At 57.2% G+C, this 26,316-nt stretch overlaps 1 protein-coding gene across 2 annotated transcripts; it reads left to right on the top strand.

Annotated features, from left to right (window-relative positions):
• The first annotated feature begins 3,140 nt into the window (after window positions 1-3,140).
• On the top strand, window positions 3,141-25,265 carry KRT80 (keratin 80). 2 transcript variants are annotated; one of them, XM_003939186.3, is made up of 9 exons: window positions 3,141-3,592; window positions 9,555-9,763; window positions 14,150-14,210; window positions 14,501-14,596; window positions 20,967-21,131; window positions 21,554-21,679; window positions 22,348-22,568; window positions 23,066-23,121; window positions 23,259-25,265. In XM_003939186.3, the coding sequence occupies exons 1-9, from the start codon at window positions 3,293-3,295 to the stop codon at window positions 23,381-23,383; spliced, it is 1,359 nt and encodes a 452-aa protein (XP_003939235.1). In that variant the 5' UTR covers window positions 3,141-3,292; the 3' UTR covers window positions 23,384-25,265. The 2 variants fall into 2 exon arrangements, with proteins under 2 accessions (XP_003939235.1, XP_010348141.2); XM_010349839.3 differs by having other exon boundaries at window positions 23,224-23,322.
• The last annotated feature ends 1,051 nt before the right edge of the window (window positions 25,266-26,316 follow it).

Here is a 26,316-nt window from a genome sequence, read left to right as displayed (position 1 = left end):
AGAAGGAAATGGGAGGAGGAGAGAGGAAAAAACAAGAAAACGCCCCCTCACTTCAGGACCGGTTCCAGGAGGCTCTGGCAGCCCAGCCCAAGGCTCTTCCCCGCTCCTCACCTTCAGACAGCCCTGCCCCTCCTCTGCTCTTTCTCTGCCTCCTGGATCATCCGGATTGGTCCTGTCACCAGTGACAGGGGACCAGGGTAAAGGGGATAGACTCAAGAGGCAGGGAAGGGAGACACAGATTCCTGTCCCCGGTCCCTGTGAGAACATGAAGGGCAGGGCTCCGGAATCCCAGAGGGTACGGGATGCCCAGGTGTTCTTTCTAGCTGGGGTTGCCTGAACCCGTCCTCACCTGAGGACCCAGGCAGGTTGGTTGGTTTGTACATCCAGGAGGGAGTTGGAGACTGCCTGGGTACCTAAACATCCTCAGAGAGACTAAAACCTTTCCCTGCCTTCCATCTCCCACTTCCCAACCCCTACCAGGCCTCCTGCTTCCGTGGGTGGGGCTCCAAGGCCCCAGGTGGTTGAGGAGAGAGTGATGTCAGGTCCTCGGTGAGGGTGGAGGTTCGCACTGGCCAGGACAGAGAGCCCTGCTCAGAGACTGCAGCCTGGACCAGGACCCTCAGGATACCAGTTCCGGAGTAGAAGGAATAGAGCTCCTCATTCCAACTGTCCAAGTTCCCATTCATCACAATCACGTGGCTTAGCCTGGGCACTCCAGCCCTCGACGCCTCCTCCTCTGTCAATTGGAGTGAGAATTAAAGCATCCAACTCAAGTGGGGGTTGTGGGGAGGATCACAAGTACCCTGGGGGAGAAAAGGAGCCGAGAGATGAGGAGGGGTGAGGGAGGAGGCAGGGCTGGGCCATTTGTGGAGTTTTGTTTATTTGGGGCTTTTTTGTGGCTGTTCCTGTTTGGCAGCCAGAACAGTGACAGTCAGAGACATCACCGACTGCACCCAAGGAAGAATGCCAGAAAGGACGCAGCAGGCAGGCCCCACATACTTCCCCAGGCTAGCATGCCTTTCATTCCTCCAGGAAGGTGAAGGCTCTGCAAGGAAAGCCCCCTGGTGTGGGGCCCCAGAGGCAAGCCCTGCAAAGCCAGCCCTAGGAGCCAGGGACTTGGCAATTAACCGCCACCTGTCAACTCTCAGGGGCTGACTGAGGCCAGAGGAAGGAAGCAAGAAATAGATTTAAGTGACGCACAGGCACTCGTGAGAAAAAGGCATTCGGCTCCAAGAGAATTAGGTAGCGGTGCTGCCCTAAACTTCACCCCAACAGTAAGAAGGCAGCTTCCTTCTCTCAGCAGCTACCCTTTCTCGGGGTCCTAAAACTTAGAGGCTCAGATGAAAGAGCTCAGTCCCTCTGTCCAGTTCCATCATAATCGTGTGGCTTAGCCTGGGCACTCAAGCCCTCTGCGCTTCCTCCTCTGTCAACGGGAGTGATGAGAATTTGAAGCATCCACCTCAAGTGGGGGTTGTCAGGAGGATCCAGGAGCTAATTCATGCAAAGCATCTGGGACATACCCGATGTAGCTGCTGTTTTTCTGGCCTTGGCAGAGCACAGATGCCACTGCTGCCCCGTCCCTTCCCCACAGAGCACACAGGGGTGACAGGGTGGAGGGCAAGGTGCTGTGCTTGACTACATGCCATTCGGATACCAGGCCAGAGTGAAGACAGAGGGAGGCCGAGGCGGCCACGCAAGTGGGTGCAGAGTGGGGAGGGCAGCGCACCTCAGTCACCTGGCAGTGCCTTGCCACCGTACCCAGCACCAGATCCTGCGATCAGGCTCAGGATGGACCCATGGCCTCCAGACAGGGTCCTGTGCCCTTGTGAGCCAGAAGTGCCCAGTACGTGGGAAAGAGGTCTGCCCTGGGAGGTGCAGGCCCAGGTCCTGGCCAGTGGTTCTCCCCATCAGGGGCTCTCTCTTCCTCTGGGCCCAGCAGGGGGCTGCTACCCCTTCCATCTCTGACCATCTGTGACTCTCCCAGACACGCTCCTGTCTCTGCTCTGGCCCCTGCCACCCAGAGCAGGGGTAAGCCAGGTCCAGGAAAGACATGCAGAGCCAGCCACCAGGGCCAGAGCATCGGGACCATCAGGGTTACCCGCTGGTAACCCCCTGCGGGTAGGAGAGTGGGGTCTCAGGAACTGTGGGAAGATAGGGGGTGCCCTGGTCTGGGTGGGCCTCTGCTGCCCTGTGGGGGCAAAATGGTATCTTTTGTATTTCTACTTTACAGATGGTGTAAAAGTGATCAAAGGAGGCAGAGAAGGAAGAGAGGGAAGGAAAGAGTCTGAGGGAGGCAAGGATTCTCATTGCCTCGGAGCAGAGCTGCATTCGGCCACAGCCATCACCCCTGCTGGACTCCGCGCCCGGAAGGCAGCACCATTTATTGGGGTCAACTTTGTCCCTGGTCCTCCACCAAGTGCTTTGTGTACGCTACCTCCTGTGACGTGGGTGTTTTCATCCCCACTTTACAAACGAAGACGAAAGTCAAGTCACATGCCCAAGGTCACTGGAGTGGCGAGCAACTCCGCTGAGCCTTGAACCCAGGTCTCACATTTCCAAAGCCGAGAGGGCTTGACCTTGACTGTCTATGTCCTCCCAGCCTCTGAGACAGTGGCGTGTACCCAGTAGGTCCTTAGTAAATGCTAAAGTAAAGGAAAGAAGGGAGGAAGGGAGGGGGGTAGAAGGAAGGGGAAGATAAGCCAGGGAGAGTCTTTGGCAGCTAGAAAATAATACTAAGTGCTGTTTTCCAGTGCCAGGCTGGCACGGTGCCCAGGACAGCTGCTCTACACTCAGGAGCTCAAGGCCTACGCTTGCCTCATCTTTTCCAGAAGTATGTGAGCCCAGATACGTCAGCCTTCAGGTATGCAGTGAGGTCTGCGGTGAGGCTCTCTCTCTTCTCTCCTTCCTCCTTGAATGGGCCTTTCTTTTGCCAACTCCCCACCCCTAACCCACCCAGCCAGCCAAGCCTTGGCCCCCTCCCCAGAGCTAGGCCTGCTTTCTTGGGGGTGGAGGGTGGCTGTGGACCAGCCCCCTAAGCAAGGTAGATGCCTGGTGGGGAGGGAGCCCTGCCTGCTGCGGGGGGAGGGGCAGGAGCACCACATCATCCAACAGGTTGGTCAGGCTGGGAGGCGTCCCGCCCTCCTGCAGCTAATGAGCACTGTGCGACAGGTGTCTGCTCCTCAGTCCCCAGCCTGCCCCGAGCTGTGACCAGAGCAACCAGAGCCCGCCGCTCACTGCCCATCCCCAGGCCCACTCGCTCATCCCCCTCCTCCTGCTTCCGGCCGGGGGCGCCATGGCCTGCCGCTCCTGCGTGGTTGGCTTCAGCAGCCTCAGCAGCTGTGAGGTGACCCCGGTGGGCAGCCCCCGGCCTGGAACCTCAGGATGGGGCAGCTGTGGGGCCCCCGGGCCCGGCTTCAGCTCCCACAGCCTCACAGGCTGCTGGTCGACTGGCACCATTCCCAAGGTGACTGTGAACCCCAGCCTGCTGGTACCCCTGGACCTCAAGGTGGACCCTGCTGTTCAGGTGCAAAAGAACCAGGAGAAGGAGGAGATGAAGGTCCTCAACGACAAATTTGCCTCCCTGATTGGCAAGGTGAGCACAGGTCGGGATGGGGGGGTCCCAAATATGAAGGTCTGCCAGGCCCGAGCAGGTAGCCTGGCTCTGTTTCCCTGAGCATCGATCATCACGCCCCACCCCCGTGCCCAGCCAATGGAGAGGCAGCAGCCTCATTCTGAGCAGGGGCTGGAGGAGGGAAGTCCCTGATCCATCCTGGCATAGGGGGAGAAAGGGACCCCAGGATGGCCTTCGAGGGATGTCTACATGACAACATGCTGCATGGCCTGGGGTCACCCACCACCCAGGCAGGGACTGGGAAGGAGCCCCTAGTGTGGCCAGGGGTGCCCTCTCACAGGAATGGCTGATGGCGGCGTGCTCTGCGTCCTACTCTGAGGCAGGTGGATGGGGAGATGGCCTTCCAGGCTCCACGCTCCTGTTCATCCCTCAGGCCTCTGGCCCCGCAGCCTCTCTCTCAGCTGCCCCAGCAGAAGAGCCAGTGGGGTGGAGGGGGCGTATGGGGCTGCCAGAAGGAGGCTGCTTCCCACACTGCTGCGAGTGAGGGTGCAGCTCCGGTGTCAGGAGACAGAAATGCGGGGGACAAGACCTCGAGTCAGAACCAGGCAGCCAGCTGGTCCTTCCCACACCCCGCACCCCGACTCCCGCCTGACTGCAGGGAGCAGCACATCCTCGGCATCACAACCACACTGCCTAGACTCCGCCGCCCATGGCGGCAACAGGTCTGGGGCACGCGTGTCTATCTCTGCTCCCGGGGCAAGGGAGCGCCCAAGGAAGTCCTACCCACTTCCCAAATCTGCTCGTTACTTATCTTCTTCAAGAAACCCCTCCTGACTCTGCACCCTCCTGCCTTGCTCAGGAATAAGCACGATAGTACCAGCAGCCATTGGCTAATTGCTGACTACGTGCCAGGCACTGTGCTGATGCTTTTCATGTTCATCTCTATTTCTCTCAACAACCTTGTGGGAGAAGGGAATTTTATGCCCATTTCACAGATGAAGGAAACTGTGCATTTCTGACCCACCGAGTAAACAGAGGTCCAGCCTTCAGGCCCTGGCTCAGTCCTCATCTGCTCTTGGCCTCTGAGTCTGTGTCCCTCTGCATGTTGCTGGTTGCTCCCGTAAGGTGGGAGCTCACGGAGAGGGGCAGAGGGAAGAAAGGAACATGCCTTGAGCATCTACAGGGAAATTCAGGGAAATTCAAGCCACACGGCTACCCTGCAGAGGCTGTTATTTTCCCAACGGTGCAGATGAGGAAACTGAGGACCAGCAAGGCTAAGTGCCTTGCCCAAGGTCACACAACCAGCAGGTGGCCATCTGGATTTGAACTCAGGTCTGCTGAGACACGAAGTCAGTGGTCTCTGTGGCAGGAATCTTTTCTTTCCCTCTTCCATTCATGTGCCTAGACCAGAGTTTCCTCATCGACACCTGGGGTGCCTCTGAGTACACAGAGGGGAAGGACCACCATCCACCCAGCATCCCTTGCCCCAGCCCTAGCTGCACAGAGCCCTGCACTGCTGGGCTGGTTCTCCCTTTAAGAGCAGCCCAGCTGCCCTGGGGAGGCAGGTCCCTGCAGAGCCACCTTCTCACCAAACCCAGTTTAATCCCTTAGAAGGAATGCTTCACTGAGCTATGTAATTTGGCTCCGATGGGTGGCTTTTCTCCTGCAAATGCCAGCACTGTTATCACCCTGTGCCACTGCCACGGGGATGGGAGGATGTGAGCACAGGGAGGAGGCCCTCAGGGTTGGGGTCTTGTGCCCAAGACCAGGGCGATGCCCTTGAAGTTCTTTAGCAGAATTGGAGCCTCCCAATCCTTAGCCTTGACCGTGCGATGGGGTGCCTTTCAGGGTGGGAAACGGGGAGCTGTGGGTGCCAGCCCTTTGGGGGCCCTGGTTGCAGGACCTCTGCCCCAAGGAGTCCAAGCTGACTCTTCAACTCTACGAAAAAGATCTGTTAGCCCCACCCTTACCTTGCCTCCTTGTGGAGGCTGTGAGGACCCAGGTGGAGGCAGGCAGTGGTTAAGATGTGAAATCTGGAGCAGCATTGCGGGGTTGCAATCCCAGTCCACCACTGACCAACTGTGTCATCTCAGGCAGGTTGTTGAACCTCTCTGTGCCTCAGTACACATTAGGTTAATGGGCTCATCAGAATCAAATTTTTGAAAAGCACTTAGAACATACCTGGTACATGTTAAGTGCATTATAACTGTTAAAAAATGAAATCAATGGGGCTGGCCCCGGGAGCAGCTAGCACCCAGTTAACCCCTTCCAGGCAGGAGTCTGGAGAAGAGGTGGGGAGAGGCTCCCTGTTGGACGGAGGAGTGAAGGGACTCGGTGGGCAGGGGTACAGCACCGGGCTGTTGAGCTATAGATGGGCCCAGAGGAAGGCCCAGGGGCGAGATGCCGTGACCAGCGGGTGGGGGCTCTGGACAAAGAGAAGAGAGGGGTGGGGGCCCTCTGAGGCACTGAGACAAGCCTGGGAGCACTGAGGAGGAGTAGAGACTCTCAGGAGGTGGCAGAGGCCAGGAGCCGTGTGGTTTCTTCTACTTGCTGGCTGTGTTTCCCTAGGCAAGCCATTCACCCTCTCTGGGCCCCAGATTCCATTGCTCCGCTCTGCTCTGCCGATGGCCCTGAGCTCGCACCAGTGGAAGAACCGGTGAGGCCATGGTCACCAGATGAAGGGGGATGAGGAGAAGCAGCAGCAGGAGGGGCCAGGGGAGGCAGGACGGGGCAAGGCTGACCTCCAGTAGAGGCTGCTGGCTGGGCTACTTGCCTTCATACATGGCATGTAGGACAAAAGAGGGCATGGAGAGGAGGCCAGGAAGCAGGACTGCCTAAGGGCATCCTGGGGAGGCTGTAGAGGGCAAACCCATGAGCAGTGGTAAAATGCCCAGAGACAGAGGGGTGGAGACAATGTCTTCACCGAGGCCCGTGGGACCTCTGAAAGGACTGAAGTCAGCCATCCCCCTGCCTGTATGCAGAAAAGCACAAACCAGCCACTCCTGATGAGACTTCGAGGCTCCCTGGCCAAAGCCAACATCTGGCTAAAACCCGGGGATTCAACGGCCCCGCTCTGAGGAATGGGACCTCCATGGCCTAGAGGCACTGGCCTGTAAGCGGGGGACTTCTGAGACATCTGGGCTGTCTCCCTCCAGGAGCTCCCGTTCCCCTACAAAACAACATGGCTCTCCCCTAAGCTCAGCCCCCGACCTGGCCCTACTTTTCAGCTGGGCTTCAGTTTCCTCATCTGTAAAATGGAGAGGTCCCTGCTACAGCTGCTACTGTCTGATCAGGGGGCCGCGCAGAACAGCGAGGAGGAGGAGGAATCAGAGGCAAAGGCTCGGCAGCCTTCATGGGTGTGAGGCAATTAACCTGGCACCTCTCAGGGCTCCAGGATTATCAGCCCTCCCTAGGTCTTTGCTCCAAGAGGGAGGAGGCTTTCTACAGGGAAGGTCCTGTATAGGGGATGAGCTCCATCCCCACCCACTGAGACAACCGGAGACTCCCCCAAGGGCAGCAGAACACGGGAGGCTGTCCCTAGTCCCCTAAGACCACAAATGCCTTCTGGCTGGACTGGCTGGCCAAACGAACACCATGTCCCAGGGAGCTAGTGCTGAAGCATAGGGAATTGAGGTTAGACTGAAGGAAGAACTTCCTGGTGCGAAGATTTTTCTGCTGCTCATGGGTGGAGGAAGAAGCCTCACATCGCTCCTCTCACTCCACCCTCAGTGTAAACATGGGGCTCCTGCTTGTCAAAACGGAGGGAAGGTGGGGTGAGCAGACACCTGCCCCCCCCCGCCCCAGCGCTCCCTCTCACACACACAAAGCAGGGCAGAAACCCTCTTGCCCTCCATCCCTACTGAACCTGTTTGGCTGTGAGTGCAGCAGGGAGCAGGCTTAAGGGTGGCTTCAACCAGAACCTACCAGTACAGATACGCAGGGGAATGGCAGCCCACAAATACTGTCAAATGCCATGATCCAGAATTCCTGCTGCCATTGTGTACTGTGAATGACAAAGGGTCATCAGAACATTTCAGGAAAAACAAGGACACCCTGAAGAAGCAGAGCAGCGGGAGAGAGGCAGGCCTCACCTAATCCTTCTGGAGCCCACCAAGGTGCAGAGTAGGCAGTGGCCATCAGATGGGCCTGTCTGGGAAGCTCAGCCACCCAGTTGCTTTGTGACCCTGGAGAAGTCACTTGATACCCCTGGCCTCCATTACCTCTTCTGTAAATGAAGGGCCAGCCCAGCTGATCCAAAAGGCTGCTGGCAGTTGTTTCGGACTACGATTCTGGGAGCCTGGGCCAGCAGCACCGGCAGTGGCGGGAGAAGGCCCAGCTACTCACCTGTGGCCATAGGAAGCATCACTGAGCTGGTTATCACCACATCCTCATGACAAACGACCCACACTGACAGGAGCCAGGCCCCAGCCGGGCCTCCCACCTCATCCCCTACCCACATCCCTGGCACTGATGGGGTAGAGGCCCCAAGGGGGAGCAGATGGCTCCCAGTGTGACGGGGAAAGTGATGGGTCAGGACAAATGAGAAACAGGTACATTGAGAACCTTTCAAGATATGGATCACGGAGGGCTTCCTGCAGGAGGAACAAATGGGAAGGATGGGAGGGCCTGGTGATGGGAAGGAGAGTGCCTCAAGGAGGCTGGAGCCCAGAGAGGACAGGCAGGGTGGAGAGGAGGGAGGCGGTGGGAGTCCCAGGCTGAGCTGGGCCGGACTGGTTGGAGGGAAGGAGAGGACTCGAAGGACCCTGCCAGCAAGAGGCATATGGGAGGCTGAGTTTGCGAGGAGCAGCAGGGCTCAGAAACCAGGGTTTCACCTCGAGGCAAAACTGTCCCTAAATGGAGGCAGAAGCCAGCCCAGGAAGGGTAGCTGGGGTCCCAGGGCCCACAGGGACTCTGGCAACACACAGGAGGCATGTGTCATAGTGGCTAAAACATTCTAAACTCAAAGTGCCTGGATTCCAGGCCTGGCTCTGCCACTTGCTAATTTTGTGACCTTGGGCAAGTTCCATCACCTCTGGTTTCCTCACCTGCAAAATGCAGCTTATCATAGTACCCACCCATGGGGGTGCTGCCGGGAGTTCGTGGGTCAAGCATTTCGAGCAAGGCCTGGCACTCAGCAGGGGCCACATGAGGACTTACTGTTGTTCCTTTCCCAAAGCACGTCCCCAGGTGTCCCCTCAGTCTCACGGGGAGGGTGGCGGGTCAGGACAGAGGAGGAACAGGTAAACTGAGGGTCTCGGTGCTGGAGGGAAGTGGGAATCTTTCAACATAGGAGTCACAGAGGGCTCTGGCAGGAGGGAGCTGGAAGAATAGGGAGGAGGGAGGGCCTGGTGATGGGAAGGAGAGGAGAGAGGACAGGCAGGGTGGGGAGGAGGCAGGGGAGCCCCAGGCTGAGCTGGGCTGGACTGGACTGAGGGAAGGAGAGGCCCATGCAGACAGGTGTTATCACTCCTAACTTCTAGCTGGGGAAACGGAGGTTCAGAGAGACTGTGTCATCGAGAGGATGAGCATTTAAGCCCAGTACTAACCAGGCCCTACCCTGCTGAGTTTCCAGGACAAGAGGAGACCAGGCTTGTCATGTCGGGAAGGGGGCAGAAGGGCCTCTGACACTCCATGTTCCCGGGGTTCTCCCGCCCCAGCCCCAGGCAGGCACAGAGAGCCTGTCGCATGCTCGGCACTCTCACCCTCATCCCCACTCTCTCTGCCAGCCCTGCCCTGCCCTCCCCTGGAAGCCTTTGCTAATTAATTGGCTCCACCTTGCCCCGATCCTGTCCTTATCTTACCATCTTCAGTTTTAACAATCAGTCATTGGAGATGCGTTCTGCTGAGTGAGGGCCCTGGGTGCTGTGCACAGATGAGCTGCCACTTCCCAGGGAGTCCCCCGGGGGCTCTCGCTGGTCAGCCTGAGACCTCAGCCCCCGACTTATCCACACCTGATCCCTTCACCACCCTCCTGCTCTCCCAGGTGCAAGCCCTGGAACAGCGCAACCAGCTGCTGGAGACACGCTGGAGCTTCCTGCAGGGCCAGGACTCAGCCGCCTGTGACCTGGGGCATCTCTACGAGGAATACCAGGGCCGGCTGCAGGAGGAACTGCGAAAAGTGAGCCAGGAGCGGGGGCAGCTGGAGGCCAACCTGCTGCAGGTGCTGGAGAAGGTCGAGGAGTTTCGAATCCGGTAGGCAGAGCCCCACGGGAGCCATGAGCAAGGCCAGAGGGCTGGGACCAAGCTATGCTAAGATGGGAGGCACTTAAGCCAGAGAAAGAAGAAAGACGTTCTGGAACGTTTCTCTACCTATTTATGAGGGACTGGTCTGTGCCAGGCAGTATTCTAAATACTGAGGCTGTGGTTGTGAACCTACAGCTGCCCCCTCCCTAACATCGACTCTTGTCACAAAGTCAATCTTACGCTGGCTCCCAGCTAAACCCATGCCCGCTGGCCCTGGGGCATGATCATAACCCACCCCCGGCCTCGAGCATCCTCCTCTTGTACCCAGGAGCACACTGCTCTTGCCCACACGTTGCTCTGGCAATGGGAAGTTACGTTGCTAGCTAGAACAGATGGGTTTCTGTTTTCAATGTGGCTTTAGATTTTGATCTCAGTTGGGTTGGAAAGGAGAGGAAAGCCACCAGGAGGCAGGCGGGGGATGGAAAGAGAGGGGTTCATTTGAATAGAGAAGCAATGCATGCCAGCCATCAGGGGAGACTGGGAACGAGACAGATACGGAAAGCAGCCTCAGTATGCAAGGCGCCTTTACAACTTGGTGGGCAGACAGACAGACAGACAGACAGACAGTGGCTGGGCAGTGCATCCCAGCATTTATGGACCCAGTTTGGGCATTAGACCAGGATGAGGTTTCATCTTTGCCCTCACCCATCAATAGCTTAGTGACCTCCAGTAAGTTGCTTCCTATCTGAACCCATTTCCTCCTGTGTGAAATAGGAATGGCGATGGTTGATGGCAACCTAAGGTAGGTATCTAACCTAAGCAGCGAGTTGAGAGTGTGGCACGGTGGCTGGCAGTTATGAACGGCAAGTTGTTTCTATCCCTAGAAGGCTGAAGTTCTCAGCACACAGCAGGTCTTTGACACGGATTTGCTGAACTGAATTTTCCAGTCTAAAAGGGAAACCTGGTCACACGGGCTGCTTAGAGGAGAGGTGACTCTCTCTGGCCAGGCAGTGGCCAGGGCTTCAGGAACAAGGAGGCTGAGGCAGAGGAGAGTGGCTGTGCCCTGCACCCACCTCCTTGGGTCTGGTCTCCTTGCAAGGAGACCGCCAGCCAGGGTGAGGGGAGGATGCTGCAGGCTGAACCCCTGGCCTCCCTCCTGCAGTGCTGTGGCCCAGCCCCAAACCCTGCCAATCCGAGGTGAGACCCACAACCTCCAGAGCAGCTGGCCAGGGCTGGAGGGTGGAGGGCACCTGTCCCAGGGTCCAGAGACCCGAGCTGTGGCTGAGTTTGGCTATCACCTCTCCCCAGCCCTGCCCTCACAGGCCTAGGGAAGCACACAGGGCATCTGAACACCCCTCCTGGGAGCCCCAGCTTCCCAGCACCTGACCATGACTGGGCGGTCAGGTCAGTTCACCAGAAGCTGTGACCCCCTTCCCTGATCCCTAGGAGATCTTCAGCCCTCAAAGGAACAGAGAATGCCAGAGCTAGAAGGAGTCCTGCTTCCTCCTTTTACAGGGAAGGAAGCAGGCCCAGAGAAGGCAGGACTTGTCCTCAGTTACACAGCCTGGCATGCTGAGCCCCATCCCTAACCTCAGCCAGCCGCTGGGTAAGGCTGCTCCCATGAGCTCCACCAGATCACATCTATGGAAGCACTTCACACTGGAAGTTCTATACACACACTACCTGTTGTGTTCATCTGGCTCAGCCCCCTCATTTGGCCTGCTGCCTGGTTTCTATCTGCCTGCTATCTGTCTCTACTGCTTCGGCTCAGAGCCTTGCTTCCTCTCTCTGGATAGGGGATCCACCCAAGTTGGGAAGGAGAGACTGTGCAAACAGCCTGGCTGGAGGGCTTCTGGGTCTTCAGACCAGAGGCAGGGGAGCTACAGTGTGGCTGGCTATGCAGAGCCTAAGGCCCCAGGAGCCCAGAGACGCCAAGCCGAGCCCCAGGAGGGAAGGGCTGTGCCCTGTCTCTACAGAGCCGATGAGATCAGCCTCACTCACTCCCAGAAATAAACAAGCTGGTGGGGTGGGGGCGGTGTGCAGGTGTGACGAGCTAAAAAAGGCCTGAGAAGGAGTTTGGGAGCTGGTGGCTGACAGACTGGCAGAGGACTGGGAGTGGAATAGGGGACCTAACCCTCTATGGGGACGGAGACTTCCAAAGGCTTTGAGGTGGCAGAAACTCCAAGGATCAGCAGTCTACCCCTCCTATTTACTAAGGATGAAGCAGCGACTCAGCAAAGGGAAGCAACTTGCCCAAGGCCACACAGCAAGTGACTCAGGGATGCCACATACAGCTGTGCAAGCTGTGCACTGCACAAGAGTGCCTGGCTGAGGCAGTGGATAGGGGCTGAGATCCAGTCAAGCATTAGGCCATCCGGACTGGTACAAGGTCAAACAGCCCATCAGGAAGGGGGCTTGTTTCTCACTGACACAAAGGCTGGAGATGAAACGGTATTGGCCTTAAGGGGACTGACTCTAGACTGGAACCCAGCGTCCTGCCTCAGCCCAACGTTCCCCACTGTCCTCTCTGCTGGGGCTCAGGGCTGGCTCCCACCCGACCCACACAGCACACCTAGAGGTCCAGGGCCAAGACAGACCTGGCCTAGGCAGGACAGCACGAGGATGTCCTCTCAGTCCACACTCCCGGTGTCCTTCCACCAGGAGAGGTTTCCCAGGGCAGCTGCCAGGCCTCTGGCCCCCTCGACTCACCTGCCTATGGTCCCCCAGGCGGGTGAATGGCACAGAGTCAGCCCCCTGTGCTCCGCAGCGAGGCTTCCCAAGCTGAGGCAGAGGGCCTGAGCCCCAGCAGCTGCTGCCCCCCCACCGCAAGCACCCTGTGGGTTGCCCTATTTAATCCTCACAGCAGCACTGCGATCATGGCCACAGCACATAGGAACTCACCCAGGGATACAGCTGGCTAGCAAGGAAGCCAGGATTTCAGCCAACGTAGCCTGGCTCCAGGCCCCTTGCTTCACCAGCACGCTCTAGGAGCCCCCAGCCCTTCTTTGAGCCTCCATTTCCTCATCTGTAAAATGAGACCGATGGGACTTCCCTAGCTGAGGGCCCTGAGGGCCAGAGGCGACAGTGCAAGTGAAGCCCCCGGCGCCTGTCATTCCCCTCTCCAGTCCCATTTTGTTCTCTCTGGGAATGCCTAGACAGCAGAACGTTCTCCCCAGCCCGCTCCTCTGCCCAGATCCCCAGGCCCTGCACCATGATGGCCCCTAACAGACTCTTGGCAGCCAAGGCAGTGGCCAGGGAGGGTGTGGGTCCCCGGCAGGCTGAGACCAGAAACCCACGTGCCCTGCAGCAGAGTCCACGCCCCTCAGCCCCTCGGGTGGGCTGGTGGGAGAGAAGAAGGCATGACGGAAGCCAGATACAGACAGCTCACATGGGTGACGAGTGACGTCGGCCTGCTGGGAGGCCAGGGCCTGAGGCAGGCAGGCAGCTATAATTAGAGCCTGCAGTGATTCAGCCATTCCCTGAAAAGGAGGGAAAACAGAGCTGCTGAATCCCCACAGCCGCTGGGGCCAGCGAGAAGTCTGGGGCCAGCAGACACCCACCCCCGGGGCTGAGACAAATGTTTTGACTGAAGGAAGACGGTCGGGCCAGGGATCTGGGGGTCCCGTCCTCCCCATCCGACAGTGTCCTTGTTCCAAACACAGGTGGGCATGAGTAAAGAGAAGTCCACACTGAGAAGAGCATTGCGCTTTGTTGAGCACGGCCTCTGCGGTGTGTAGCTAGCTGTCACTGCATCGGGGTGGGCTTTGTCAGCCCCCTGGACACATGGGCGCACACACCCCTTAGAGACGGGAAACCAAGGGAGGAGGGGTGAAGCAAGTTGCCCAAAAACACACCAGGGGTCCATCTGACAGCAAAGTTCACGCTCTTCCTATCCTCTCTTTGGAGGGAACATGATAGGACGGTGTCCTACCGGCTCACAAAGCAGAGGGGAGGCGACTGGGGCGGCAAGGAAGGTGTGGAGGTGGGAGAGGTGAGGTGTGAGCAGGCTGCTCCCAGCGGACTTGATTGAACCTGAGACTGTCAGGGAAGGAGGTCGGGTAAAGATGAGGGGACAAAGTGCCAGGGTGAGGGGCTACACAATCAGGGAGGCTTCCTGGAGGAGGTGGATGTGGAGCAGAGCCAGGAAAGGGAAGAAGCCGCTGGGAGAGGGCTGGGTCATCAGGAAGGAGTGGGGAATGGGAAGCCAATGCCAGGAGGTCGGGGGAGAGAGAGAGGACCTGTCATAGAAGACGCAAGAGGGAGAAGGACGGGCTGCTTTGTAACTGACAAGAGACCCCAAGTGGGATAGCAGAGGCCCTGAGCCCCAACCAAGGGGAGTTCACCAGGCCCCAGCCCCAGCCACATCCGGCTGAGCCACACCTCTCTCCCTGCCAGGTATGAGGATGAGATCTCCAAGCGCACAGACATGGAATTCACCTTTGTCCAGCTGAAGAAGGTAGCCTGCCCAGCCCGCTCCAGGGGCTCTTTCCTCATGGGCCCTGGGCCCTCTTTCCCTCTAGATCACCTACTCTCCTTTATGCCCAATCAAAGCCCTCAGAGGCTTAAATCCCAAGACCAACAGATAGGGAAATACCCCCTTCCCCATCCAGCTCCTTTTTCCAGGCTCTGAGCCAGATCTCCTCTGGAATCACCCCCATCTCACCCAGGAGGCAGTCTCCCCAGCCCACTCTCGCCCTGGGACCCTCCAATCCCTCTCCCACCACTCACCAGTGCTCCCAACCCCAGGACCTGGATGCAGAGTGTCTTCGTCGGACTGAACTGGAAACCAAGTTAAAAAGTCTGCAGAGCTTCGTGGAGTTGATGAAAACCATCTATGAGCAGGTGAGTGACATGGGGCCAGTGTCCTGCCAAGTCCAGAGCTGGCTGGTCTGTGGGTAAGGGACACAGGGGACACGCAGCCATCCAGCGGGGCATGGAGCCTCCAACAGTCACTTGCAATTTCCAGCCACAGCAGAATAATTTCGTGAACCCCTTCCTGTGACGATGTCACTGATCCTGCTTGAGCCCTGGCCATTCAGCTCACGGAACACGGGCCGCTTCCCCAAAGGCCACTCTTTTTGGAAGAATTGTACCTTTGTGTGCTAGAGTACTGAGGGTCTTGGGGGACCAAGAGCCTCTGGCAAGGGTCAGGAGGCTGGCCTCAGGGGCGTGGATCCCAGGGGCCTGGAACCAGCATTCTGATTGAACTGATCTCTCTCATCCCTGTAGCCTAAACCACAGGCACCCACGGTGCTAGTTCTGATAGGCCTGCCTTTCCCTCTTCCCCATTTTTGGCTAATGGTCTAGTAAACGCAGGCAGAGGAAACGGTCCCATTTGTTTCCTAAGTCCTCAGCCGGGCCCGGTGCACAAGGGCCCAGAACAGCATAGCCTGCGTCGGCACAGCCGTCAGATGGGCACAGCCGCTGGCTTCTGGGCATCGCTGCCCCGTGCCAGCTGCCGACTCCCAGGCCCCCTTCAGGCTATGCATCCTCCTCTCCACACCGCTTCTTTCAGGGGTGAGGAGGTTTAGGAGTGGCGCTCCTGGGCCAAAGTTGCTTCTGCAGAGGTCTTCAGCTCAGCTAGGAGCAGGCAGCACCTCTACGGAGGATAACAGGCCACCTAAGTGCCTCACACTGCTGGCGCCAAGCTATGGCACTGCAGCCAACGTCAAGGCAGAGATCAAAGCCACCACCACAGCCTAAAGATTCTGCTAAAACGGCCCTCTGGTCTGCTGACCACAGCTTCATGGCTGCGTCCTGCAGAAAGGAAGATCGGGCCTCATGGCCCTGTCATGGGCCACACCCCTTTCTAGCAGTCCCAGCCCACAGATGGGGCTTCCCTGGGGCTGAGTCTTATTTGAGGCCATGAGATGGAGCATAGGAGAGAGAAGAGCAAACCCTTGGGAGCAGCAGGAAGGCAGCCCTCCCAGGCAGTCCACTCTCCCCACAGCCCTGAAAAGCTTCCCGGCCCTAGGAAATTCTCCTCCACAGCCAGGCCAGCCACTGTGGAGCCGACCAGGGCACGATGTCCACTGGCTGGGTGGGAACTGGGCTAGGGGTTCCTCTGCTCAAAGTCACTGTGGGCTGGTACAGCCCAGACAGGCATCAGCAGGGCCGTCTCCCGACTCCACTGAGCTGGATCTCCGCCACTCACACCGCCTCTGAGAGGCTGAGCCTGTGGGTGACTGCAGAATCGGCCGAGCCCAGGAGTTCAGAATCTGCACTCCACCTGCTCACTGATTTCTCGGCAAGCTCAGAGCTCAAACTCTAAGCCAGGATGCCGGCCCTGCAGCCGTAGAGACATAACTAGAAGGCTGGGCATAATCAATGATGTTCCTGAGCCTTGCCGGGTTGCACCCTACAAAACTTCTTGGCTCCTGCCCCAGCAACCAGGCCTGTGGGTTCCCTTTGGATTTTGCAGACCTCGGACCCGAATCCCAACGTGGTCTCTTTCTTTTTTACTATTTCTGTGACTTTAGGCAAGTTATTTCTCCTCTCTGTGCCTTCACGTCCTTATCTGTAGCATAGAGAGAGTAGCAGGTCCCGCTTCAGAGGAGTGTGAGGAGGACCCAGCCTGCTCATTCATTTAACAAATGTTTACTGCATGCCTGCTAAGTGCCAAGCACTGATACCACAGCCTGAACAAGGTCTGTTCTCTCAAGGAGAGCATGACTTACCTGAGAGAAGTCATAAGCAAGTTAGCAAATATCTGGACAAGACGCCTTCGCACGGTGACAGATGCTGGGATGCAAAGAAACTGGGCGCTGTGCTGGAGCTGGAGGGAGGGGAGGGCCTCAGAACCCATGGGTGGGGCCTCTCAGAGGTGGTAGGATCGGGTAGAGGCCCAAGGGTGCTGGAGATCCAGCCCAGTGGGGACTAGAGATGACACGAAAGAGCTGTGCGAAGCCCCTAAGGCAGGAGGGAGCCTGGTGATTAAAGGAAAAGCAAAAAGCCTCTGGTCAGAGCAGACAGGGCAGGGTGGGAGCCTTAGGTCAGAGACACCTCGCAGGGCTGGTTCATGACTTGGACCTCATTCTGAGTGTGACAGGCAGCCTCCGGCGCGCACTGGGACAGGGCGGCACACCGCGGGTTTCAGCTGTGGTTGTGCTATCCTGAGCCTGCCATGAAGAGGGGCCTGCAGTGAAGGCAGTAATTGGACGGGGCACCACAGCAGTTATTATTACTTCTGGAAGCAGCAAGGTGGGGCTGAAACATGAGGTTTGTGTTTCTCTCCATACACCGCTGCAGGCTAAGAGGGCAATGCTGACTCTTTGCCAGAAGGATTCCCCATCCCAGGGGGTGTCTAAGCCGGTGCCGTCTGATAGAAATACAATGTGCACTGCCTACGTAATTTTTTCTAGTTGCCACATTTAATAACAGAAAAATTAATTTTAATAATATATTTTATTTAGCCCAATATATCCAAAATGTAATTATTTCAACATCTACTTCATTGGACAGAACAGCTCTGAGCAAAGACTGTGCCAGTCACACCTGCCTCAGGTGGAAGAAAAAACTGGCAGAATGCGAGTGGCCAAGAGGCCCCAATACTCTCGTTTCAACTTTGGAGCAGACAGCAGATCAGAAATAGACGCCCACCCCTGTGTCCCAGAAAATAGCCCTCTCCTGTCTGCAACACACATATGCATATGCACATACATGCACGCACGCACGCACGCACACACACACAGAGCCAGGATCCATTCTGAAGAGCCCTTCCCAGCCAGCTGAGCAGGAGCTCACGGCCATGATCTGTTCAGGCCTCATCTACTGCAAACCCTCCACCTCTCTCCGCCAGGGGCACAGGCTGCTAGGTCCCCGCAGCTTCTGAGGCACAGTCCAGCTCCCAAGTGTGTTTGGGGCCTGGCTGCATCCAGCTGGAATGCCACCCACCCCACCCCTAAGCTCTGGCTCCAGGGAGATTAGCTGTGGAATCTGCTGACAACCCCCTACAACCAGGCACACCTGGTGGGAGGCCCATCCCTGCAGAGAGAAGCCGGTGCTGCCTATACTTTCACAGGGAGGCTGCCCAGGGAATGCTTCATCTCAGCTTTCTCACTTTTACCAATGACCATAATAGAGAGTCCTTAACTACTGTTTAGTGAGCACCTAATGTATTCCAGACACTGTGCTAAGTGCTTTGCAGACTTAATCTCAGTTAATCCTCACGACAACTCTATGAAGTAGAGATAACGATTAAGAGAGCACAGATTTTGAACAGCTTGGATTTGAATCCTGGCTCAGTAACTGTGTGAACTGGAGCAGGCTATTTTAATCGCTATATGCCTCAGTTTCCCCATCTATAAAATGGGGACAATCATAGCATCTACTTCACTGGGCTGTTGTGAGGATTTGTTTTGTTAACATATCCTAAAATGCTTAGAACAGTAACTGGCAAACGGTAAGCATTCCATAAACATTAGCTGTTTTCAGATCTATAATTGGACCCATTTTACAGATGAGAAAACCAAGGCTTAGATACATTTAAACACTTGACCAGGGTCACCCAAATAATAAGAAGTGATGGTATTCAGAGAGTAACATTTTACTCTGTTACCCCATAAAAGCCACGATCTGCCCGGATGTGGGGAACACAGTGAGGGTCCTCACACACACAGCAGCATCCTCAGGGAAGCCCTAAACTGTATTTTGGCTTAATTCTTACCCATTTGGAGATGCACGTGCTCTCCAGGGCCCACCCTGTGGGGCACCTCCATACCACACAAGCCAGCATTGTCATACTCTGCACAGCCCGCAGGGGCCTGCATGTCTGAACAGGTCTGCGGATGTTCTGAATGCTCCATTTCCTGCTTTTGTTTACCAAGCTCCTGCTTAGGCTGCCTGTTCCCAGAAAATGTCTCGCTGGTCTTTTCGCCCTGACTGGGAAGTCCTGCTGTAGTGCGTCCACCCAGTGTACTGGCCTTTCCCGGGGCCGAGACAAATGCCAATTAGGCCCTCGTATAGAAGTGCGCTGGAGGGCTCTATCTGGGGGTCCCCACACCCACTGATGCTCATAACGTATCAACCAAAACAGCCTCAAAGCTGCAACTCTAAAACTGTCCCCAGCCAAGCCCACGCCAGGGTGCTGGTGCCACGTGGGAGATGTCGGCTAGTGGCCGGGGCAGCGGAGGTGAGGCTGTGGTAACAATCGATCTTATTCTGGCACGGGTTGGGCCATCAGCCTGCTTTTGCCCAGAGATTTCTATCTTCATTCAAAGAGCCACCAAAACCCCCAGCAGGAAACACCCAAGGGCAGCTGGCCACTGACCTCAGGGTCCTGCCAGCTCCAGGGCAGAGACAGGGGTCCCCCACAGGGGCTTCCAGATGCCCACTACTGCCCCACCATCCTTGCCACCAGGAGGCGCTGGTGGGCAGAGTCTGTTCCCCGACAGGCCTTTGCAGCTGCCCACACAGCCCTAGCCGGCTCCTCATCCCCGTTGTCTACAGCTCAGAAGTCCAGCCTCTGCCTGGGACAGAAACCAGAGGCCTCAGCACAAGCTCTCTGAGCAGAGCAGAAAGAGGGATGGAGGATCAGGAGGAGGCCCAGAGTCAGGAACCAGGGTCAGAACACAGTCAGGAACTAAAAAGCTGAGCCTGGATCCCAGCAGGCCTCTGGGTGCACCGGCCAGTTTGCAGGAAATATTGGGGCTGAAAAGCACGTAGAACATTAGCACAGGGTACAACGATAAAACCCAGCTGTGAGGGACTCCGCAAGGCAGACAGCCAATGTGTTCAATAAGAATGATTGCAAGGAACGGAAAAGAGAGAAATGGGGATTACAGCGCCCAGAGACATATGGACCAACTGCAGTATACAGCCTTGTTTGGATCCTGATTCAGACAAACACATTTAAAAAATGATGAGGCAGTCAGCAAAATGGGAACGCTGCCTGAAATGTGATGATTGAAAGAGGGGTCAAGGGTGGACCGTGAATGCCAGAAGGAGCACGATGTGTCTGTGCCCAGCACCTGCCCCCTGCCTGGCCCCTCCCCGCCACTGACTCGATCAGTGTGGTGCTGGGTTGACTCCCCTCACTCCTCCTTCCCACAGGGAGGCCCTACCCTTTTCAGTATCTCCAGGACAAGCTGCCCGGGGCCCCTTGCAACCTCTTCTAGAGATCCCTGGTCCCGCTGCCTCCCTCCACACCCTTGAGCATTCTGGCTAGAAAGCTGCCAGGCTGCGGGCAGGAGAGAAGGCCGATCTAGGGCCAGAAAGACAGTGAAGAAGGTGTCAGCCCCTTGTCTCTGCCCACTAAGGCAGCCTCGCAGCCACAGCAGCAGGGGCTCTGGGGCCAACCTCGCCACTCACGCGTCTCCACAACATCTTTGTGCCTCAGTTTCCTCCTCTGGGGCTGCAGCAGTGGCAGCCTGTTGAGGATGTGTGGAAAGCACTCAGCACACTGTCCAGCCATAGGGAATTCCTCAGGGAAAGGTGGGTTTGGCCATTACCAGAAGTCCCCAGGGATAGGGAGGAGACGGTGAAAATATTGTGGTCGTCTGGGCAGCATCCCTTGGCTAGAGAGGGAGCGGGTCGTGAGTCTCCAGGGGGACCCTGAAGTCAGAGCACCAGAGGCCACGCCCAGGCCCCTCACAGGCTGTCGGCTTTCAGTGGCACCAGGAGAGGACAGTGCAGGTTTGTCAGCCTCCAGCCCACCCCCACCCTGGTCACCCACCGGCTTCCCTCCCAACACTTCCAGATGAACTGAACCACTCCTTTGCCAGTCGCGGGGACTCAGGGATGAACACGGCTCTGCCAGGCCCACAGGGACCTGTTAGTGGAAGAGGCAGAGCTGTACCACACAGCACAGGAATAATGAAGCAGTGAGCAAAGGGACCCGACTTACAGCCCCAGAGCCTGACTTCTCGGGCGCTTGCCAATCAGCCAGGAGGAGGCTGTCCCTCCCAGGGAGAGGGCAGCAGGGCAGGCCGTGGGGAAGCTTACAGGGCGGCCTTTGGAGCCGACAGTCCCGGCCTGCCCTCCACTCAGAGAGGGAGACCATGGATGGGTAAGCAGTGGGCAGTGAACTGCCTTCCGAGAGTACTGGCTGGGGAGGCGTGGCAGGGAGGCATTCAGCCCACCATCATCTCTCCAGAGGGACAGGAAGGGAACAGCTCCACTCTCTGCTCACCCCAGGGACAAAGGGACTGTGTGGGGCTGAGGGTCCTTGTGCCCTCCCCACCAGCCCTGAGCCCCCACATCTGTGCCCCGCTAGGAGCTGAAGGACCTGGCAGCACAGGTGAAGGATGTGTCAGTGACCTTCGGCATGGACAGCCGCTGCCACATCGACCTGAGCAGCATCGTGGAGGAGGTGAAGGCCCAGTACGATGCCATCGCAGCTCGCAGCCTGGAGGAGGCTGAGGCATACTCTCGGAGCCAGGTGGGGCTGACCACGCAGGGCAGGAGCAGCAGCCTGGACAGCTCTCCGGGCAGCAGGAAGGGCTAGGCTGGCAATGGCTAAGGTCGCCTGCAGCTCTGTCATGAGAGTCTCTGAGAGAGGAATGGAGAAGCACAGGGGTGGGGCGGTGGGGGAGACCTGAGAAGCTGGCCTGTGCCCTCAAGGTGGTGCTGTTATCAGCAATGCCAGGCAAGATGTGGGCATGGCCCATGGAGCTCAGCTAGGGCAGCCAGGAGGAGGCCACCCAGAATGGGAGGTGGTAGGGGCCACAGAGGGAGCCTGGCATGGGGGTGGGCTGCAGAGTTGGAGATGGGAGCGGGCGATGCAAGAAAAGGCAGAGGCGGGTAACGGGTGCTGGGAGCGGCACTGAGCTGCCCCTCACTGAGACCTCCACACACCTCCAGCTGGAGGAGCAGGCCGCCCGCTCGGCTGAGTTTGGGAGCAGCCTCCAGAGCAGCCGCAGCGAGATCACGGACCTCAATGTGCGCATCCAGAAGCTGCGGTCCCAGATCCTCTCGGTCAAGAGCCACGTGAGTATCTGGGGGATGCGCCTGGGGGCAGGGAGGAGAGCAGAGAGACAGTCATGTGTGCTGAATACAGGCAAGACATGACTGAGTGACCCTGGGCAGGTTGCTGAGCGCCTCTGTGCCTCAGTTTCCTAACCTGTCAAGTGGGATAATAGCACAGCCTTCTGAAGTAGTTATGAGGATTATGTGAGCTTTGCATGCAAAAATGCTCTGTAAACTGGTCAAGGCTGCTGGAAGGTTAGAAACTCCGCTCCCCCCGCCACCGCCAACCATGCACACCCAGAGCCCACTGCCTCCCTCCTGGGGAGGTTTGGGGGACACTTAATCAAAGCCCCCCACCAACTACACAGAGAGGAGGAAGTAGAGGTCTAAGTCCCAGCTTCCAGTCAGACCAAACATTCAGGACCTGTAAGGACCGCTGCCCTGTAAGGACCGCTGGGAAGGGCTCCTCCACTGGCTTGTGGTGCTCTCCCTGGCCTTGGGAAGGTGTCTCTTCAGATCTAACTGAACTTCCTCTTGCTGCGTGCCAACCCATTACCATACGCGGTCATGCCATTGCTCAGCCCTCCCTCCCCACACCCACCCCACCAAGGACCGAGGTGACTCGTGGCCCTGGCCCGCTCCTCCTTCCCCTGCTCACTGGCCCTTTCCTTCTGTCCTCCTGCCTGCAGTGCCTGAAACTGGAGGAGAACATCAAGGCAGCCGAGGAGCAGGGTGAGCTGGCCTTCCAGGACGCCAAGACCAAGCTGGCCCAGCTGGAGGCCGCCCTGCAGCAGGCCAAGCAGGACATGGCGAGGCAGCTGCGCGAGTACCAAGAGCTGATGAATGTCAAGCTGGCCCTGGACATCGAGATCGCCACCTATAGGAAGCTGGTGGAGGGCGAGGAGGGCAGGTGAGAGCCAGGGCTGGTGAGGTGGGGCTGGAGGGGAAAGGGGGCTGCAGGCCCAGACCTACACAAGTTCTACACAACAACTACCTGTTCTCCTTCCCAGCATGACACAGTGAGCTTGGCAGGCCTGGGTTCAAGCCCTGGCTCAGCCACTTACAGACTGGGACCTCAGCCACTTACAGACTGGGCCCAGTTCATTTAATTCTGTTTCCTCATCTGGAAAATGGGCTGATAAACATGATTCACCTGTGGCAGGGATGATTAATGTGATTATGCATGCAAATGCCTGTCAACGCTCAGTGCTATTAGCCATTTATGCCACGGAGAGGGGACAGAGGCCCAGGAGGACAAGCTGGCTAGCCAGGGTCACACAACAGAGCAACCCCAGGGCTGGGAGGGACCACCAATAATTGGCCTCCACTTGCCAGCTCCCAGGGGAGTTTAAGCCACAGGCGCTCTTCACATCCCATCATATCCCCCTCTCCTACCCCACCCCCCAGGATGGACTCGCCCTCAGCCACTGTGGTCAGCGCTGTGCAGTCCAGGTACAAAACCGGTGAGTCCTCTTGCCCCAAAAACCCATGGTGGGGTGGGGGTTAGGGTGCAGGGGTATCATGATCTTAAAGACATCATTTTAAGTGGCCCCCCAAACCTCCAGCCCCTTCCCTCCCCTACCCCTTATGTTCCCTGTAGCTGCCTCCAGGTCAGGCCTCTCCAAGGCCCCCTCCCGGAAGAAGAGGGGCAGCAAAGGCCCTGTGATCAAAATCACCGAACTGTCAGAGAAGTACTTTTCGCAGGAGTCGGAGGTCTCGGAGTAAGGTGGCTGGACTCCAGGAACCCCAGGGCACTCCAGTGCAGCAGAAGGGACTTAAGCTAGACTCAAGAAAGCAGCTTGAAGCCTCTAGGTTGGGAGAAGAGGCAAAACCTGCCACTGGACCGAGCGGAGGAGGGTTGGAAACTGCCTGCCGTTTTGCGGGCTGCCAGGGCGGGAGAGGAACATCGCCAGCTGCTCAGAGCCACTCCGCTCCATCTCAGCCTCTCACAGCGCCAGCCTTCCCCCCTTCCGGCTGGAGGTGTTCCTGGTGGGTGAGCTGGAATTAGGGGTCAGTTTTGTCTCTATCTCCTCGCTCCTCTTAGGCTCCTCCTCCGGCATAGCGCTCTGCCGAGCCCCTGACTCTTGCCCGGGTCCTTGCCCTGGACTCCGATCTCAAGCCTTGCCTTGCCTGTGCCTCGGAACTGAGGCTGGGACCCGGCTTGCTCACCTGTGGGCTGGGGCTGAAGAGGACAGTGTGGGCCCTGTCCTGTGTCTGGAGTTCCTGGGAAGACTGGATGCTGAAGACTCTCTTGGCTTTCCTGTGCTCCTTGGGCTCCCCAGAGACCGGACAGTATTAGGGAGTGAAGGGAGGAGGGGCCCTGGGTGTTTGAGACCCGAGCCTAAGCCCTGGCGATCAGCCAGGGACACCCATGCCCCTCCCCCCTCCTGTGGGTCCCTCCTACTAGGCCATAGTCAGAACTAGAAGGGCTGCCCCCAGCCAGCTCCCAGACCTTCTCCAGAAGCGATTCTTGCCATAATCAGCTCCCTGGGAGTGGAAGCCAGAGGGCAGCTTGAGATTAGGCAGGAGCATCAGATCCTCCTTCCACCTCCCTGCCCTGCAGGTGTCCCACCCAGCCTGGGATCTGAGCTCTCTGCCCCTAGCCCAGGTTGTTCCCAGCCTGAACTCCTGGCTTTGGTGCACTAGGTCCTGGAGACCCCTGGTCCCACCGCTGCCATGAGGTGAAGCCCCAGGCCCACTTCCCATGAGTCCCACTTCTCAGAGCCCCTGTTCCCCTCTCCATTGGGCCAAACAGCCTGGTCCCCCCCCATCCCTGGCATTCACGGAGGGGCCCAGGAACTCCCCACACCTATGGGGTTAGAGCTCCTCCCTCCTTCTCACTCCATCCCTTTCCTCCCTCCATGCCCGCTCTCCCTGCCTCTGGCAGTCCAGGAAGAAGGCACGGTCCAGGCAAGTCTGGGAGCCTCCAAGCCCTTGAGGTCCAGCTGTGGGGCCCAAATGACAGCCTGACCAGGGTTCCCCAGAGAGGAAAAGTCTGCATCCCATCAGAAGACGGGGTGCTGGCAGGCATACTCCTATCTCCTCCTCTCGGCTCTCAACTCGGGGGCTTGTGGAGGCATCCCAGCAGCTCCAGCCTCCCACTGCAGAGCTTCCGTCCCTCCTCTCTCCTCTCCCCTCCCTGCCCGTCGCCTCGCCTCCTCTTCTAGACTCCGTTGGATTCATTCATCTCATTTTTCCAGGACATGCTGGCCAGAGGTCTGGGCCCATCCCAGGCCTCAAGGCCGACCAGGCCTGTGGGGAGCACTGGCAGGTTACTGACTCTCTGGCCATGGGAACTCAGACGTTCTCATCCCTGAAGTCCCAAAAGAGGGTGCTGATCGGTGCTTTTGCTCAAGCTCTTCATTGGTCTCCAAGGGAGCAATTCCTCAGTGGGGATACAAGATATATAAAGTGTATATTATTTTTTCATAACTTAGGTGGCTTTTAACTTATTGCTTCCCTTCCTGTTTCTGCATAATCCGTCTGTATGTACTGTCTGGGTAGATCACACGTGTTCCAGCCACCTCACCCGATGGGCAACCTTGGGGCAATGTTCCCTTCTCCCTGCCACAGGATGAATAAATGTTGAGATTTGTCCATGGATAAAGCTGTGTGTCTGCTTTTATCTCCCCTCTCAGGACTTGTCAGTCACTGTCAGTCAGGCTGACTACGGAACATTGGTAATTCTCCAATTAAGGGGAAAAGTGTCCAGGGACCTAGTTATACCTTCAGACCAGCGCAGCTTGGACACGCAAAGACCTCCTGTCTCACCATCTGATATGGTTTAGATGCTTGTCCCCTCCAAATCTCATGTTAAAATGTAATTCCTGGGCTAGGTATGATGGCTCATGCCTGTAATCCCAGCACTTTGGGAGGCCGAGGTGGTCAGATCAAGAGGTCAGGAGTTCAAGACAAGCCTGGTGGTAAAACCCTGTCTCTACGAAAACTATGAAAATTAGCCAGGCATGGTGGCACACACCTGTAGTCCCAGCTACTTGGGAGGCTGCAACAGAAGAATTGCTTGAACCGGGGAGGTGCAGGTTGCAGTGAGCTGAGATTGCACCACTGCATGACAGAGCGAGACTCTGTCTCAACAACAACAACAAAAAGAAATGTAATTTCCAGTGTTGGAAGTGGGGTCTGGTGGGAAATATTTGATCATGAGAGACGATCCTTCATGAAGGGCTCAGCACCACCCCCTTGGTGATGAAGGAGTTCTCACTCAATTCACGTCGATGTGGTTGTTGAAGAGTCTGAGACCTTTCCGCTCTTTCTCGTCATGTGGTGTGACTGCTCCCCCTTCACCTTCTGCCTTTGCTGTGAGTTTCCTGAGGCCCTCACCACAAGCTGAGCAAATGTTGGTGCCATGCCAGTACAGCCTGCAGAATTGTGAGCCAAAATAAATGTCTTGTCTTTATAAATTACCCAGCCTCAGGATGTGTGTGTGTGTGTGTGTGTGTGTGTGTGTGTGTGTTGTGTATTTGTGACAGAGTCTTGCTCTGTTGCCCAGGCTGGAGTGAGTGGCTCAATCTCAGCTCACTGTAACCTCGGCCTCCCTGGTTCAAGCAATTCTCCTGCCTCAGCCTCCCGAGGAGCTGGGATTACAGGAATCCACGACTATGCCCAGCTGAATTTTTGTATTTTTAGTAGAGATGGGG

The sequence above is a fragment of the Saimiri boliviensis genome, chromosome 7 (assembly GCF_048565385.1).
Source record: "Saimiri boliviensis isolate mSaiBol1 chromosome 7, mSaiBol1.pri, whole genome shotgun sequence".
In the NCBI taxonomy this organism is placed as follows: domain Eukaryota; kingdom Metazoa; phylum Chordata; class Mammalia; order Primates; family Cebidae; genus Saimiri; species Saimiri boliviensis.
This window is presented reverse-complemented; position numbering and strand designations above follow the sequence as displayed.